The 17573-nt window shown below is 39.4% G+C and overlaps 1 protein-coding gene across 7 annotated transcripts in view; it reads right to left on the reverse strand.

Annotated features, from left to right (window-relative positions):
• ASAP1 (ArfGAP with SH3 domain, ankyrin repeat and PH domain 1) overlaps nt 1-17573 on the reverse strand; it is a 606833-nt gene that overhangs the window by 171993 nt on the left and 417267 nt on the right. For all 7 annotated transcript variants that reach the window (XM_078153734.1, XM_078153735.1, XM_020997892.2 and 4 more), the window contains one exon: nt 6224-6369. In XM_078153734.1, coding sequence (XP_078009860.1) covers nt 6224-6369 — 146 coding nt within the window. The remainder of the gene's footprint in view (nt 1-6223; nt 6370-17573) is intronic.

The following is a 17573-nucleotide window of genomic DNA, read 5'->3' on the forward strand; positions in this document are numbered from 1 at the left end:
AATGAAAGAGCTGTTATTTGTTTTAGTTAGTATGTCAAAGAAGAAGCATTCACAAAAAGTCTACTATGTGTGTTAACTACTGGGGATTAAAAAACAAAAAAACACCACCACCACCACTACTACTAAAATCATCTCTGCCTTCAAGGAGTTTCACATTCTAACGGGGGATACAACATGCAAATAACTAGGTCCATACAAGATAAATAAGGGATAAACTGGAGGTAATCTCAGGGAGAGGGCACTAGCAGTAGGAGTTGAGAAAGGCCTCCTACACAATATGGCATTTAAACAGAGACTTGAAGGATGCCAGGGAAGCCAGAAGGTAGAGAGGAGGAGGGAGGGCATTCCAGGCATAGGAGACAGCAAGTCACCTGCAAGGAATAGCAATAAGACCAGTATCTTACTACTCTGAGCGCACTATTCCAATGCAGTGTCGTAGATTTGAGGGACAGCTTTGCATATTTCCTCTGCAACTATTGTATGACCAAGGTAAAGTCCCTTAATCTCTCAGAGGCTAGGGCAACTCTGTAAAACTCAAATTACAGAAAAAACTGTCAATCTGCTTCAGCAGAGAGGGTGTCCACAAAAGAAGTGCCTTAGACCAATGAAATCACAGACCTAGATCGAAAACTCTAGCCTGAGAAAGAGGAAAACAAGCCTTATTTTCCAAAGAAGAGCGATATACCATAAGAGATAGTAAAATTCAGGACTGATCCAGATGGCCATCTTATAGTTGTAACAACCCAATTTACATTTCGATAGTACTTTACAATTTCTAGAAAAAAACCTATGGCATACTGCACGTTATAAGGTGCCCCCTCATACTAACTGGCAGCCAGGTGTGATAACTCTTGCCCAAATCCCTGCTCCCCAGGGAGGCTTAGCCTGATGGATTCTTGGGTTCAGGAGATCTAAGGTACAGTAGGACTAAAATCAATCTAGAGAGTATCTGTGATAAGTCCAGCATCAAATATGGTGAAACTCTCAGGCGCAGAGAGTCACCAGGCTACCTGAGAGGTGAACTGGTCCAAGTCTGAAATGAAGCAAGTCAAAGTTTCATGCAGATAAGCTTTGGGACTGGGCTCACGAATGGTTCCTTTGCTTCCAGCCTGGGTGAAATATGGAAATCCAGTCTCAAAACAAAACAAAAAACACTAATTGGTAGCAAAGTTGACAGAACATGATGTAAAATCTGACAGATCAAAGGTTTTATCCTTTCAGTCACAGTTTAACATCAGGTAAGAAGATGAAACTTCTCATGTATAATACAGCATGGAATACCTGTGATGTTGCCAATTTATAGCTCTGAGATCCCATGCTTTCCAGCCTCTCTTAGCTATGAAAGAGAAAAGGGGAGGGGCAGAGGAGAAGGATACAGAGAAGAGATGGGGGGAAACAAAAGAAGGGAGTCAAGATCTATTTGATACGAAGCTAACCTCATAAAGTTGTACTTTCTTCATCTATCTCTGGAAATCTGTCATGAGGGTAGGAAAAAACTCAGAAAAATTAAAAGTGGGGGAAAAAAAACAATCTAACCACAATACTGCCATAGTCAGAGATTGCAAACAGGAAATGTCCTACAGCTGGAGAAATCTTTGCTTTACTTCAACAGCTCTGAAGCAATAACTGCTCTTTAACCGTTAAAAAAGGACCCCAGCTCTTATGCAAACTACAGGAGCCTTCCAAAAGCTCAGCTTGGAGGAGAAACCAGGGAAAGGCATTAAAAGCCTGGCAATACTTTAAAGGATCTGGGCACCTCCCACTATTTAAAAAGAGGTATATTCTCTCTCTGTCTCTCTCTCTCCCCCCCCTTCCATTTCACTAAGCAATTGTTAAGAGGGATAGGCATTAAGATGGTTTTCCTTGATATATTTCCTTTGAAACATATCGATTCCAAGCCACCATTTATTCCCTTCCTGTCCCCATTTTGTGGTTTTGGAAATTGAAGTAATGGAATTCTCAGTTCACTTGCCTGCTGCTTCAGTGGGGTCACAGACAGTAATGGCATACTTCAGGCAGCCAAGTGAGCTAAGAAACATTTCGTAGTAACATTTTCATGACTTCTCTTTTAACATATTATTTTCAAGAACAAAATGACATTAAAATAGAAGAGGCCAGGAATGGTGTCTTTTGTCTGTAATCCCTGCTACTTGGGAGGCTAAGGCCGGTAGGTCTCTTGAGCTCAAGCGTTCTGTCCTGCAGTGAATGGGCTAAGTCAAATGACTACCGGCACTAAGGTTAGTATCAATCTAGTGAGCCCCCAGGATTGGGGTGGGGAGAAGAGGAACACTAGGTGGCCTAAGGAAGGTGAAACGGCCCGCTTTAGAAACAGAGCAGTTAAAACCTCCCGTGCCAATCAGAATGGGATCAGGCCCATGAGGAGTCTCTGTACTTCATGGCTGAGAGAGAAAGGGAAAGCAGTAGGTATACTTAAGACAGAATAGTCCAACGGAAAAACCACCTAGCTGACACACAAGGGACCTCTGAGCTGGTGACTGGGCAAATCATGTAATAATGGCAGCTCATATCTATATGACGCTTTGTAAGAGTTAACAAAAGCATCATTTCATTCGGGACTTACAACAACACCATGATATAGATCGGGGAAGGTCGTCTCATGTGCTCTTTACACATCAGAGTATGGCGAGAGGGGAGAAGTGACTGCCCAAGGTCATATGGCTGGTATGTGACAGACAAATTCAGACCGAAATCTCATATAAGTACAATCTCTTTGCATTAAGCCACAGTACCTCTGCTCTGTTACTTAAGCTAGTACAGTTAGTCAACTACCCTTATTTGGTTTTTGTTTGTTTGTCTGAGACAACTGGGGTTAAGTGACTTGCCCAAAGTCACACAGCTGGTTTAAGTGTCAAGTGTTTGGTCTGAGGCCACATTCGAACTCAGGTCCTCCTGACTTCAGGGCCAGTGCTCTATCTACTGTGCCACCTAGCTGCCCCTCAACTACCCTTATTAAGCACTTACTAAGCACGCCAGCACTGTGCTAAGCATGGATGATATAAAGAAAGACAAAAAAACAAAAAACCACCCACCCACATCTCTCACCGCCATCAGTACCTGCTCTCAAGGAATTCATGGTCTGATGTACAAAACTGGGGGTAGTCTCAGAGGGCAGGCACCACAGTGGAAAGAGCACTAGACCTGGCACAGAGGACTAGCTTTGAATAGACACAGCTATTTAATACCTGGGCATCCTTTGGAAAGTCCCTTAATCTTTTGAGCCTCAATTTTTCATCTATCAAATGAGAATAATGGACTAGATGACCTTCTAAAGAGCATTCCGGATCTAAAAATGGGTGATCTCATAATCTTAATCAAGTACCTGGTTTTCTACCAGACATCCCAGAGTGCTGGTTCTCCCTGTGGGGATAATACGAGAGCAATGACTACTCTTAGCTAAAACAGAAGAGCTCCTAGAAAATCAAAGTGTTCTTGTGCTTCAGGGTAGGTTAGTCAGTATATCAAGTCACAAGACCTAGAGTTAGAAGGAGCTTTAAAAGCTATCCAGTCCAATCTCCTTGTTGTACAGACGGGGAAACTGAGGCCCAGAGAGGTTAAAAGCACTGGCTCTTTCCACCTCACTACACAATCCTGAATTAATCATATAATCCTAGGTAAAAAGGTCAGTTAGTTTTGAATAGCATGGAAATGACCATTTATAGCAAAGTGGAACCCTAAGAATAAGGGTTTGATTCTTAGCCTCTGATGCTAATTGTGTAATCTGGCACAATTCACTTAAACCTCTGACCCTCTGCTTCCTCATCTATAAAATAAGGAAAGCAGTACTTGCTTTGCATACCTTGTGGGGTGACAATGAAGAAAGCGCTCTGAAACCCACTGCCACAGGCCTCACTCTTTCAGACCAGAACTGTAGGACTAGAATGCCCCTTAGAAATCATTTAACCTAACTCCCTCATTTCATCAATGAGGAAAATGTAGCTCAGTGAGACAAACCAAACTAGTCCAGGCTCTTATTGCCAACAACAGAGTTGACAATGGAACCTGGTGCTCCCAATTTCAAAGTTTTGTGTTTATTTCATTCCTCACCATGATATCTTCCCGCTGCTATACTCATTTCATTTCTAACAGACTGAGTTACACACACAGACACACACACACATGCTCACTCTCTCTCGCTGTATTTTCATAACACCCAATGGTACAAATATTCACAAGGGCACATAGTATTGCAATGCATTACATCACAGTGTGACAACTCATTTCTATTCTTGTCAGAGAGAGCTGATTCAGAAATGAGACAGGTTCAGCAAGAATAACTGATACTGGTAGGAAAAGAGATGAGATGAAAGGAAAATATAGACTAAAACAGCAAGGAAAATTTCCAGACAGTGAGACCTCACGGTGGAAGGCACACAGGCCCCTCAGCAAAAGCTGAAAGCCTCACCATTGGGGAAATTTAATACTGAGCTAAAATACCCAGGAGTATTGGAAGCAGGCAGTGGCTGTGATAAAGGAGCAGCTGATCCCTCCCTAAAGAAGAATGAACTCACAGTCGTGTGGTCTCCATTGGTTAAATGTTGTTTTGGAATTGTCCCATCACGTAATGTGAAGCAACTGAAATGAGTTCACTGCTGACTTAAATTTAGTCAGATATATAAACTTAGGAAAAAAGAAAATAATTAACAGCCTTAGCTTCAATCATTACTACTATTACTTCTTAGAGACAGCTGGGTGGTGTGGTAGATAGAATGCTGGGTCTAGAGTCAAGAAGACCTAAATTCCAAGTGGGCCTCAGACTTACTAGCTGTGTGACCCTGGGTGAGTCACTTAACCTTTGTCTGCCTCAGTTTCCTCAACTGTTTAATAACAACAATAATAGCTAGCATTTATAAAGTGCCTACTATGAGGCAGGCACTGGCACTTTTCAAATATTATTTCATTTGGTGCTCACAACAACCCTGGGAGTTAAGTGCTATTATTATCTTCATTTTACAGATAAGAAAATTGAGGCAGACAGGTTAAGTGATTTGCCTACCACCACACAGCTAGTAAGTATCTGAGGCTAGAATTGAACTCAGGTCTTCCTGACTCTAGGCTCAGCTCTCTATCCAAATGGGGATAATAACAGTACCCACCTTTCATGATATTATTAAGATAATCAATAACTTTTCAAGGCAATCTAGTTCAACCCCCTCATTTTTAAGATGTGGAAACTGAGACCCAGAGAGTTTGTGACTTAAGAGTCATAACGACACAGACCTAGAGCTGGAAATGATCTTAAAGGTCTTCTAGTCCAACTCCCTTTTAGAAATGAGAAAACTAACATCCAGGGGACATAAAGACTTACTCAAAGTCATATAGATATTAAGCAACAGAGGAGGTATCTGAACCCAGATCCTAATTCTAATCCTGGCCCCATCATGACAACCTTTAGTAGCTCTTACAGTTACAAAGAGATTTCCCTTCATCCTCACATCCATCCTGCGAGGTAGGCAAGACGAGAATACTTCCCTCCACTATACGGATAAGGACACTGAAGCTCAGGGATGTTATGAAAAAGAGGAAAGGAAACAAAGAAAAGTAATAGGAGAACAGAAAGAGAAGAAAGAGGAAAGACAAAATGGTACAGATATTTTTAAAAAATTAGTGGAGAATACATCCAATGTCTCTCCAGGAAGCCAGTGCCAACAATGCACTGATTACTACATTTCTTCTTTATTGTGCAGGAATATTCATACTTTCCGCATTAGTAATCGCTAACGTTCATATAGATCCTATAACGTATTAATAGTATTAAATAGATATTAAAAATACTATCCCATTTGATCCACACACAACAACCCTAGAAGGTAAGTGTTATTATTATCCCCACTTTAGAATGAGGAAACTGAGACAGAGATTAAGTGATCTGCCCAGGGTTACACAGCTAGTAAGCATCTGAGCCCAGAGTTGAACTTAGGTCTTCCTAATTCCAGGCCTAGTGTTTCAGCCACTGTGCCACCTGAAACAGAATATCTGTAGACCTTTTTAAATTCATTCAAACTACCATAGGAATTGACACCCCTGTGTATAAGAGAAATGAAAAGACTGTCTCTCTGATCGACTTTCTCTGCCCTCTCCATACCTCCATCAACTGACCAGATTATTTAAATTATTCTCTTTGGCAGATATGGAAATTGTTAATTATTTTCTACACGGATTTTGATAGTGCCTTAAGAGAAACTTCAGTTGTGGAATTTCTTACCAGATTTTTCAGCAGGGTGGATAGTTCCTTAGTAAGTGTGGAAAACTTCACAAAAGCAGTGCCAAGATCTGGATTATCCCGACTTAAAAAATTACTTCCGAATTTATCTAGAATTTGTGCATAGTTTTCTTCATTCTGTACATGCTCTGAAAAATAAGAGACAAAATGTCACTTTTTCATGATTAGTAAAGCCTGATTACTTAGAAAATACTCAATCCTACAAACAACTGAACAAGGATGTAGTAAGTTCCTACTATGTGTGAGACACAGTGCTAGACTCTGGGGGATACAAAGACATACGTGAATCAGCACCTGTCTTCAAGGAGGTTACATTCTTCTAGGGGAAGGATATGTACATGATGAGGCTGGAAGCTGGACTGTAAGGGTTAAGAAAAGAGTGGAGAAAAAGTGGAGGCACCTACTGTAGATGGCAGCTTCTAGGAACATGAAAGTGCAGGCTCTCTGTACTGCCCTCATGAAACATGGGGAATGTTGTATTCAGTTTTGAGAGCTAGTGTAAGAAGAACATCATTAAGCTGGAAAGCAAGCCAAAGGATGGTAACCTGGAAGGTGAAGGGCCATCCATATGAGCACTGGCTGGAAGAAACTGGGAATGTTTAGTGCGGACAAACGAAGATTCAGGAGGGACATGACAGTGGTCATGCAGATAAAGAAGGAAATGGGTAAAGGTGGCAAAAAAGCAAATCTAGGCTTGATATTGGGAAAACCTTCCCACATAAATTGTTCAGAATTGGAATGGGCTGTCTTGAGAAATGGTGAGTTTCTCCTCCTTGGAGGTTTTCAAGTCAAGACTGGGTGACTACTTGTCAGGCAAGTGGGGCTTCCTTCTAGAAGAGGGTTGGACTACGTGGCTGCTGAAGTCCCTTGTAACTCTCCAGTGCTGTGACTGCATATGGGAGGTACTATCCAGTCTACACACTGGAAGGGACCTCAGAGGTCATCTACCATAAACCCTATATGTATAAGAATCCCTCTTATAACATGCCTGACAAGTAGTCACCCAGACTTCACCTGAAGACCTCCTAATCTCAACTAATCAACCCCCACACCTTTAGTTTACAAATGAGAAAAATGAACTCCAGAGACTTGCCCAAGGTCTAAGCTGCTGCAAGCATTTGAACCCAAGTACTTTTACTCCTAATTTAGAACTCTTTCCACCCTTTCTAGGTGAGAAAATTGAGGTTCAGAGATGAATAAATAGAGTCTTAAAGGGTTTCTTTCCCCTCCACTTAAAAGTTTCCCCCCCTAATTACAGGTAAAGATAGTTTTCAACATTCACTTTTATAAAATTTTGAGTTTCACATTTTTTTCTCTCTCCCTCCCCCCCGCCAAGACAGCAAGCAATCTGATGTAGGCTATATATGTACAACCATATTAATCATATTTCCACATTGGTCATGTTGTGAAAGAAGAATCAGAACAAAAGGGGAAAACCCCAGGATAATGAAGGCACTTTAAGCTAAGAGAAAGAGGGGAGACATCATCATAGAAGTGTCATCCTTTGGTCCCTTTGGACCTCAAAGGGACAGGATTTCTAGATCAATTCACAAGTTGATAGACCAAGAGCTGGAAAGGACCTCGGACATCTAACTGAACTCTCCCATTCTACAGATAATGAAACAAGACTCAGGTAGGCTAAGTTGGTTATTCAGAGTTGTATAGTTGGTGTCAGGAGTAGGATTTGAACTCAGACCCTCTGATTCTAGAGTGGATTCTAGATCCTCTTTCTTTTGTACTATGATGCCTCCCTCAGGGTAAAAGGTTGGGGATTCCAGGAAAAGAGAATGAGGTGAATGAAGGAAAGTGAAGAAAATGTCTAACTGCTTTACACATCCATGCAGCAGGATTCCATCATAACAATGCCTGGTGAGAAACAAGATGTTGTAGCAGAGGAATGGACAAAGAGTTAGAAGACTGGAATTTGAATCCAGGCTTTGACTGTTACTATCTCTATATCGACATTTGGGAGAAGGCATCAACTTATGGACAGCTAGGTGGCACAGTGGATAGAGCAGTGGGCCTGGAGTCAGAAAACCTGAACTCAAATCCATCCTCAGCCACTTACTAGCTGTGTGACCGTGACCCTAGGAAAGTTATTTAATATTTGCCTCAGTCTCCTTATCTGTAAAAAGGGAGCACATAACAGCACCTACCTCCCAGAGATTTTGGGAAGATAAAATGAGATATTTACAAAGCATTCTGAAATCCTTAAAGCACTATATAAATGCTAGGTATTATTATAATGATTATTACCACCTAAAATTTTATTATTGCTGACTAAAATTTGGAAGATTAGGTCAAATTTAAGTAAAATGTGATATACATACATATATCTGCATGTGTATATACATATGTGCATATATACAGTACAACACACACAACACACACATATTCTGAGGAATGAATCCAGAAGTGATGGAGAATTTCTCCAAACTTATCAAACCTGATGAACACTCAGACGACTCTGCCAAAGGAATCTACCACATACTGATAAGGGAAACAGTACAATGAATTAAAAAGAAGGCAGAAGTTGGAGTCAGAGAACCTGGGTTTGAATCCTGGATCTGCCAATTTCTGCCTGTGTGACCTTGGGCAAACTACTGCTCCTCTCTGGGCCTCAGTTTCCTCACCTGTAGAATGGAAGGTTTAGACTAGATGATCTTTAATGTCTTCTGGCTACAAATCTATTCTGAAACACAATCAGGACAACACAAGATTTAGCAGCTTCAACATCAAGGGACCGGAGCGCTTGGAACATAATATAAATCTATTCTGCTAAGATTTGCATAATCCTAGGTAAGTCATTTTACCACATGGAGATTAAATTTCTCAATTTCAAAATGGGGATGACAAAACTTATACATTACAGATCTCACAGGATGTGACAAAAGTATTTTATAAACTTTAAAGTGTTATGGACATGTCGGTCATCACTTATTTTCAAAGTACATCATTTTAAAAACTCATTTTATTTTTCTGGTTGTGTGTTTCTTCCTAAAGTACCACCCTTTTTTAAACTGATACCTTCTTCTTAAGTTTCTAGCTGTTCAATAACTAAAATCCAATTTTAAAACATTTTTATCTTACTACAACTTCAAACACTATTAATAGACTGAAGTATAAGGCCTGATAAAGCATCAGCTCAGATTCTGTAAAGGGAAACAACTAAGGAATAATAACAGCTCCTAATTATAGCAAGCTTTCATGTTTGCAAAGTGCTTTCCTTGTAACAGCCCTGGGAGAAAGTATTATTATCTCCATTTTACAGATGAGAAAAATGAGGGTCAGGGCAATGAAGTGATTTGCCAATGGTAATGGATAGGCAGCAACTGAACCTAGAAGAAAAACCTAAATAAAATAAAGGATACAAGGAAAAACAAAACAAACCTAATGCAGTTTATAATAATGATGGCATTAAAAATTCATGATGTTCCAGTTAGTATCATCATTTCAGTTTGCAATTTTGAAACAGAAAGAGAAAAAAATCCAGATCTCACTACTGACCATGTCCCCTAGGAAAACTGGTTGAGAAAAACACAAAAGAAATTGGATCAGCCAAAAAAGCAATATGCACATCAAAACACTATCTGTCTAAGGGCAAAATTAGGATTTACCACCCAATACTTTGTCATATGTACACCCTTTTCTTGGTAGGGGGTAAATGGAATCAATTAGAGCTTTCTGAATAAAATTCTATCTGTTTCCAACTGCAATAGATGAGGAGTCTCTCTCAAACCTTAATCTATTCCTCCCAATCAAAGCAAACAGAGAACCCCAAGTCTGGAAGGCCCCCATAGTTACCTAGTCAAATTCCTTACCTGAAGTAAGAAACCCTGATCTTTATTATAGCTTATATATTTTTTTCAGCTTTTTATGGTTGCTTAATCTTATTTGAGTCACAAAACACCCCCATGGAGAAGACAGAGTGTTAGTCATTGTCTTAACAACAACAATAATAACATTGCTAGATGGCGTTTATACAATACTTTAAGTTTGCAAAGCACTTTTACAGATGAAGAATGAATGATGAATTTTACAGGTAAAAAAAATGAGGCCCAGCAACATCAATCAATTTCTTTCTTAAGGTCATAGAGTCTGTAATTAGCAGAACTGGGACAAAACCAGGAGGTTTTCTGACTCCAAGTCTAGTGTCTTTATATGAAACTTCCTTTCATGTATACGTATATGTATATGTATATGTATATGTATATGTATATGTATATGTATATGTATATGTATACGTATACGTATATGTGTCTTCACATACACATAAGTATCAGACATAGGTAGATGAATTAAAATATTAAATCAATAAATGGATGAGCAGTAGGGTGGGTAGATATTATAAAGGCTGTTAGTACACTGTAGAGGTGGAAGGCAAAGATAAATAATTAGTAGATAAATTAATCAATAAACATTTATTAAGGGTTTACTGTGTGCCTGGCACTGTGCAAAACACTAGGGATATAAAAAAGGCAAAAGACAGTCCCTACCCTCAAGGAGCTTATAATCTAATGAGGGAGATAATATGTAAACAAATATATACAAAGCAAGCAACATACAGGATACATAGGAAATAATAAAAAGGTGGAAAGCACTGAACTTAAGAGGGGTTGGGGAAGGCTTCCTGTAGAAGGTGGGATTTTGGCTGGGACTTAAAAGGATGACAAGGAGGTCAGTAGTCAGAATAGAGTGTTCCAGGCATGAAGGCAGTCAGGCAAAACGCCTTCAGACAAGTGATAGAGTATCTTGTTCATGGAACAGCCAAGAAGCTAGTGTCACTGGACTGAAGAGTATGAGTACAGGTTGAGGAATAAAGTTTAAGAAGACTGGAAAGATGGGAAAGGATGAGGTTATGAAGGGCTTCAAATGCCAAACAAAGCATTTTTGTAGTTCTTACAGCAACAGGAAGCCACTACAGTTTATTGAGTGCAGGGTGCGGAGGGGATGGAAAGGGTGACATGATGGGACCTGTGGCTGAATGGAGAATGGATTGGAGTGGGGATAGACTTCAGGCAGGCAGACTCACCATCAGCTACTGCAGTAATCCAGGAATGAGGTGATGAGGGCCTGCAATAGAGAGATGGTGGTACCAGAGGAGAGAAAGGAGCATTTTTGAGAGATGTTGCAAAGGTAAAATTGGCAGGTCTTGGCTGGTAACAGATTACATGTGGGGGGTGAGAGATAGTGAGGAATCCAGGATGACTCCTAGGTTGGGATCCAGAGGATGGTGTTAATCCTCTATAGTAAGGAGAGGGACAGGATTTAGGGGGAAAGATAATGAGTTCTGTTTTGGATATACAGAGTTCAGTAGTATAAAAGGCAGCTAGAGATAAGAAATTAGACTTCAACAGAGAGATTGGGGCAGCTAAGGTAGATTTGAGAAGTATCAGCTGATGAGATCACCAATTGAAGTGAAGCTTTAATACAACAAAGTATGGATGATTGTCTGCTGCTTGTGCTAATTTTGGCCTATCAATTAAAAATTAATACCAAGAAAACAAAGGTTCTCTCTAGCCACCACCACACCATCCATAAGTGGAACCCTCAGTTACAGCAAATGGAGAAGTTTCGAATGCTACGGAGAAGTTCACTTACTTTGGTAGTGTACTTTCCAGGGATGTCCACATTAATAATGAGTTTGACACACACATTGCCAGAGCTAGCTTAGTATTTGGGAGGCTCCAAAGCAAAGTATGGGAGAGAAGAGGTTTAACTGACTACCACACTGAAGGTCTACACAGCCGTTGTGCTGACCTCATTGTTGTATGCCTGTAAAACCTGGACAGTATACTAGTGCCATGTGAGGAAACCGAATTGCTTCCATCTGAATTGTCTTAGGAAGATTCTGAAGATCACCTGGCAGGATAAGAAACCAGACACTGAGGTCCTTTCTGTAACCAAACTGCCAAGCATTCCAACTCTGCTTCACAGAGTGCAACTCCAATGGGCTGGCCACATTGTTCTAATGCAAAACGTATGATTGCCAAAAAGTCTATTTTATGAAGAACTTAAACAGGGAAAGAGTTTACATGGTGGTCAGAAGAAGCAATACAAAGATACTCTCAAGGTCTCTCTTAAGAACTTTGGAATCGATTGTGTGACATGGGAGACACTGGCACAGGAACGCTCAGCATGGCCCGCCCTCATCAGAGCAAAGCAGAATTGAAATAGCTCAAGAGAAACGCAAGATACGCAAACTTAGAGAACCCACCCCAAAGGTTCACAGGGACTATTTGTACCCAACCTAGAACATTCCAAGCTCATATCGGTCTGATGAGCCACAGTAGGACACGCTGAAACTTGACTTTAGCATAGTGACGCATTTTGGTCCTCTTGGAAAACAACAGTAGAGAAGAGGGCCCAAGACAGAACCCTGAAGGACGATCCAACAAAGGAGACAGAAAGAGCTGTCAGACAGATAAGAGGAAAACCAGGAGAGAACAGGGTCTTGAAAACTTAGAGAGAAAAGAGCATCAAGGAGAAGAAAGTGATCAGAGGTGCTGAAGGCTGCAGAGAGGTGTCAAGAAGAATAAGGATTGAGAAAAGGCCCTAAGTAATTATCAATCCCAGACAACAGCATTTATATAGCACTTTAAGATTTGTACAGCTCATTACATATTGCTATCTCATTTAATCCTTACAACAACTCTGGAAGGTAGGTGCTGTTGTTATGTCCATTTTATAGATTAAGAAACTAATTCAGACAATGGGAATTAAATTTGTTCAAGGTCACAGAGCTAGTAGGTGATTGAAGCAGAATTCAAACTCACGTCTTTGTGACTCTATGAGCTGGGCCACCTAGTCTTTCACAGAACAGGTACTACTGATGTGGAGTCCCAGGATCATGGATCTACAGTTAAAAGGCCATTCAGTCTAACTTCCCTCTGACCCTTCCTCACTTTACAGATGGGGAAAATGAAGCTAAGAAAGTATTTACTCAAGGTCATATGGGTAGAAACCGCTAGGGAAGAAGTGAAATCAGGTTGTCTAACTCCAGAGACAGTGGTTTTCCACTGTACCCTATATGGGGTCACATAGCTAATACAAAGCAGAGGGTTCACCTGCTCCACTTCATATCACTGACTCATCATCTGTCAAAGGAAGATAATATTGTATTTGCACTACCTTCCTCAAAGTGTTGGGTGAGAATAATTCCCTAAGGCTTTATGCAGTTTTAAGATTAAAACTGTACTGAGGGTTTGGACACACTGTGCTTCATTTGTTTTAGTGATAATGATGCTGGTGGGACCAGAGCATCCAGAATCAACTGAAGACCATTTTAAATACTGCTATTTTCCAATCAGCTAGTATTAAGTCCACATCAAATATTGTGCTGAGATATTACGCTGGGTGGTGGTAATATAAAGACAAAAAAAAAAACCCAACGAATTTCTGCCCTCAAGGAATTAAGATTCTACCAGGAGAGGCAAGGTGTACATATAAATGTAAGTAAATACCAAACACACTCAAAGCAAATGCATGGCAATTCAACGTAGGGTGGGATAGGCTGCAGAATTGTCATCTAAGGCAGAGGTTCTCCAACTTTTTGACCCCGATATACCCTAAGAATTAGTACTTATGGCACACTGGATAGACGACCAGGCCCTGAAGTCAGGAGGACTGAGTTCAAATCAGTCTTAGACATTTACTAACTGTGTGCCCTTGGGCAAGTCATTTAACCCCAACTGCCTACAAAAAACAACAACAAATAGGCACAAAAATAATCTTAACTATTCACTTAGGTTAGTTATTGTGAAGGCTAAACAGGAAAATAAATGTGAAAGTCCTTTAGTGGAAAAAAAATGAAAAAATACTAAACAAATGCCAGAGGTTATTACTATTTTTTCCCAGTGACAGTAACCCTAAAAGTCAATTTTAACTTACCCACTATAGAAATGGGTATAAAATAGATATACAAAATATAACAGTACTTATAAAATTGGCACTGACATGTGTTCCAAATGTTTTTATTTAGCAAAAGGGAGAGGATGAGTTCTAATCTTAATAAAAGACCGACATAATTCAATAATTATCAGAAAAGGATTTTCTCATAAATGCAAAAGACAAAGCCTACCAACATAATAATAATAATAATAATGATAATAATAATAATAATAATAATGATGATGATGATGATGATGTAGAACTTATTCCCATCTCATATTTTGTCTTTTAGATTTTTAGGTTCAAGTTCAGTTAAGACACAGTCATCAAATGACAGAGCCAGAAGAGGCCTTAATGACTGTCTAGTCCAATTCTCTCATTAAAAATAAAATATTAATATACAGGGAGCCTCCAAAGTCTTAGCACAATTTTAATCACTAATAATATTAATAGCTTAAAACTACACTAGGACTTTCAGCATTGTGTTTTGATGCAAAAGTCACTTCTCAAAAAAAAATGCTCTGGCTCTGCTTCCCTCATTTTTTTCACCTCATAAAAGTTTTCCCAATTCCTCTGAATTCTTTATATTTGCCATTCCTTACACTACAATAATATTCCATTACGTTCATATCCTATCACTTTTTCTTTTTGGTGATTTACCAATTGTAGGGAACATATTTTGTTCCTAATTTTTTGTCATTACATATAGGTCTATTCTTGAACCTCATTGAAGTCACTGGAGTATAAAACCTAATAGTGAGTTACAGGATACACGTTAGCAACTTTTCTTGCATAATTTCAAATTGTTTTTCAGTAGTAGCTCCATCCTTGATTTTTCCCATCTTTTAACATCTGTGCTGCTAGGTGGCACAATGGATAAATTCCCAGGCCTGGAATCAGGAAGACTAATCTTTAGTAGTTCAAATATGGCCTCACATGCTGACTAGCTACAGGACCCTGTGCGAGGCAGCCTGTTTGCCTCAATTCTTTATTTGTAAAATAAGCTGGAAAAGGAAATGGCAAACCACTCCAGTACCCTTGCCAAGAAAACCCAAAATGGGCTCACAAAGAGTTGGATGTGACTGAAACGACTCAACAATAACAACAAAGAATTTGATGTGAAGCGGTAATGCAAATTTTTTTTAAAAATTGCATTCATCTGATTATTGGCATTTTTGAACAATTTTTTCAGCTACAAGCCCCTCATTTTATAGATTAGGAAAAAGCCTACTGACTTGTACAAAGTCACACAACAAGCCAGCAGCAAAATCACATGGAAGTTCAGGGTGGCGGGGATTGGAGGTGGGGTGCTAAAATGTCGTTAGTTATTTTTTATCTCTGTAAATTAGAGATCTGTAGAAAGCTAATGTGCCTTAATGGTTAAATATAAGACTAGGAATTGGAAAAATGGATGATAGAGAAAGAAGTGAAGTACAAAATAGTCTGCTTAAAAAGTAAAATTTTCTATACATACTTTGAGGCTATGGAAAAGTTTTCTTCCTTTTTTTTTTTCCTGGAAAGAAATAAAATGGAAATTTAGGGGGAAATTGAAATAGATGCATTACAGTAAAACCTCAGTTATCTGGAGATCAGCCTTCTCATGACCTCAAGCATCTGGAACAGTCCCAAATCCCAAAGCAAGCCAAATGTTAAAAAAAAAAAGGCACAAAAGGCATTTCTTAGGGAAGACTATCCCTCAAACATCCAGAAAAGAATATAAGACAAGCTGAAGACGACAGCAGAAGGGTTCACCCAACATAGTCTTGGGCCAAAAGGGAAGGAACATTTGGATTTGCTAGTGTTAGCTCGCTCTTTCCACAGAAAGCAATAGAAATTCCACTGAGAGAAGACACAAGAAAGAAGAAAGCATAAAAGGAGACAGAAGAGGCAGAGATCCTAGGTTCCTTATTTCCTCCTGAACAAGCCCTTTGGATTAGCAAATAAAGCAAACGTCCATTCAGCCTCTCCTTAATTCAAAGTAAAAAGGTTATAAAGACACAATTTTAACAGTCCTTGACCTAAAGAAGCCTGTATTCCTCCAACAGAAAATAACATGTCAAAAGTATAATATCAAATAACTTGAGGGGACAGGGAAAGATTTTAAGTAGTATTTGTATCTGAGCTGAGCCTTAAAGGAGCAAGGGGTTCTACGAGGGAGAATATTCCAGACCTAGGGTGACACTCTATGTAAAGGCATGCAGAAGGGATATGGAATGCCAAGTTTAAGGAATGCCAAGCAGATTAGTTTGGCTATATTTTGGAAAGCATGAAAAAAGAACAATGAAGACTGGAGCTAGATTGTAAAGGGCTCTAAATGTCAAGCTGAGCAGTTTGTACTTTGTCTCACAAACAAGAGTGAGCCATTGATAATTCTGGAGTAGATGAGTTCATGAAGACTTTGTGCTTACAAAGATCATTTTGGCAACTATGTGGGGGATGAGTTAGTGAAGGAGCAGGTAACAACATGTAAAAATATTAACATAAAATATGTATTAATAATTTCTATTTATTTTAAAATTCTCTAGGGTTTTGAATTTATCAGGGGGGGAAAATCATCAAGAAAAAATTAAGTCATTTAACCTTGAAGCTTGCCTTCATCTTTAACTCTGTATGACAGAAGGCATCTACTGATATAACACTTCTATCCTATTTTTATAGCAGGCTTTGTATTTTCCAAAGAACTTTTATCATAAAATGGAAAGAACTCTGGACTTGGAGAAGTCAGAAGATCAGGAATTTAGTCAGGGCTCTGCCTTTTTAGAATTGAATGACTCTGGGCAAGGTCATTTTTACCCCTCAGCAGGTCTCAGGGTCCTCACTGCAAATGGAACCAATTAAACACACACTGGGCCATTATGACAATCAGAGATAATAAATATAAAATGTTTTGTAAACTACAAAGTACTGTGTAAGCGTTATTTTTACTCACCAATAACAACCATTTACTAAGTCCCTACTACGTGCCAGGCACTATGCTAAGCACTGGGGATACAAAGAAATGTAAAAGATAGTATTATATATTGATGTTCATAGACCTCCTTGTGCTTTAGCTAGCTCACCTGTAAAAAATGGACAAAGAGACATTAATGGTTCTCATAAGCAGGATATGAAAAATAATGAATAATTTTTAATAAAGCAGGTACATTCATTGCAAATAAAGTCCTAAATAACAAGGGAGCCACACAACACTTTCTGCATATCCCTATTTTGCAGATGGTACTGTCAATCCTTTGTCTGTAGCGTCGATCTCTTTAATGTTTTAGAAGCTCCCTATTTCCCTACTGGGAAGCTCTAATTATTTCCCTTGAAATTTTTAGCTATGGCTTTCCATCTCCCAGAGTTACTGGCCAACATAATCGCAAGGCCTCCCATTCTGCCTCCCTCCAGCTTCCTTCTGCTAGTTAGCAGCTTTTCATCTACATAAAAAGGATAAACTTTCAAG

Source organism: Phascolarctos cinereus, unplaced genomic scaffold, assembly GCF_003287225.1.
Source record: "Phascolarctos cinereus isolate Bilbo 61053 unplaced genomic scaffold, phaCin_HiC Scaffold_4;HRSCAF=312, whole genome shotgun sequence".
NCBI lineage: Eukaryota > Metazoa > Chordata > Mammalia > Diprotodontia > Phascolarctidae > Phascolarctos > Phascolarctos cinereus.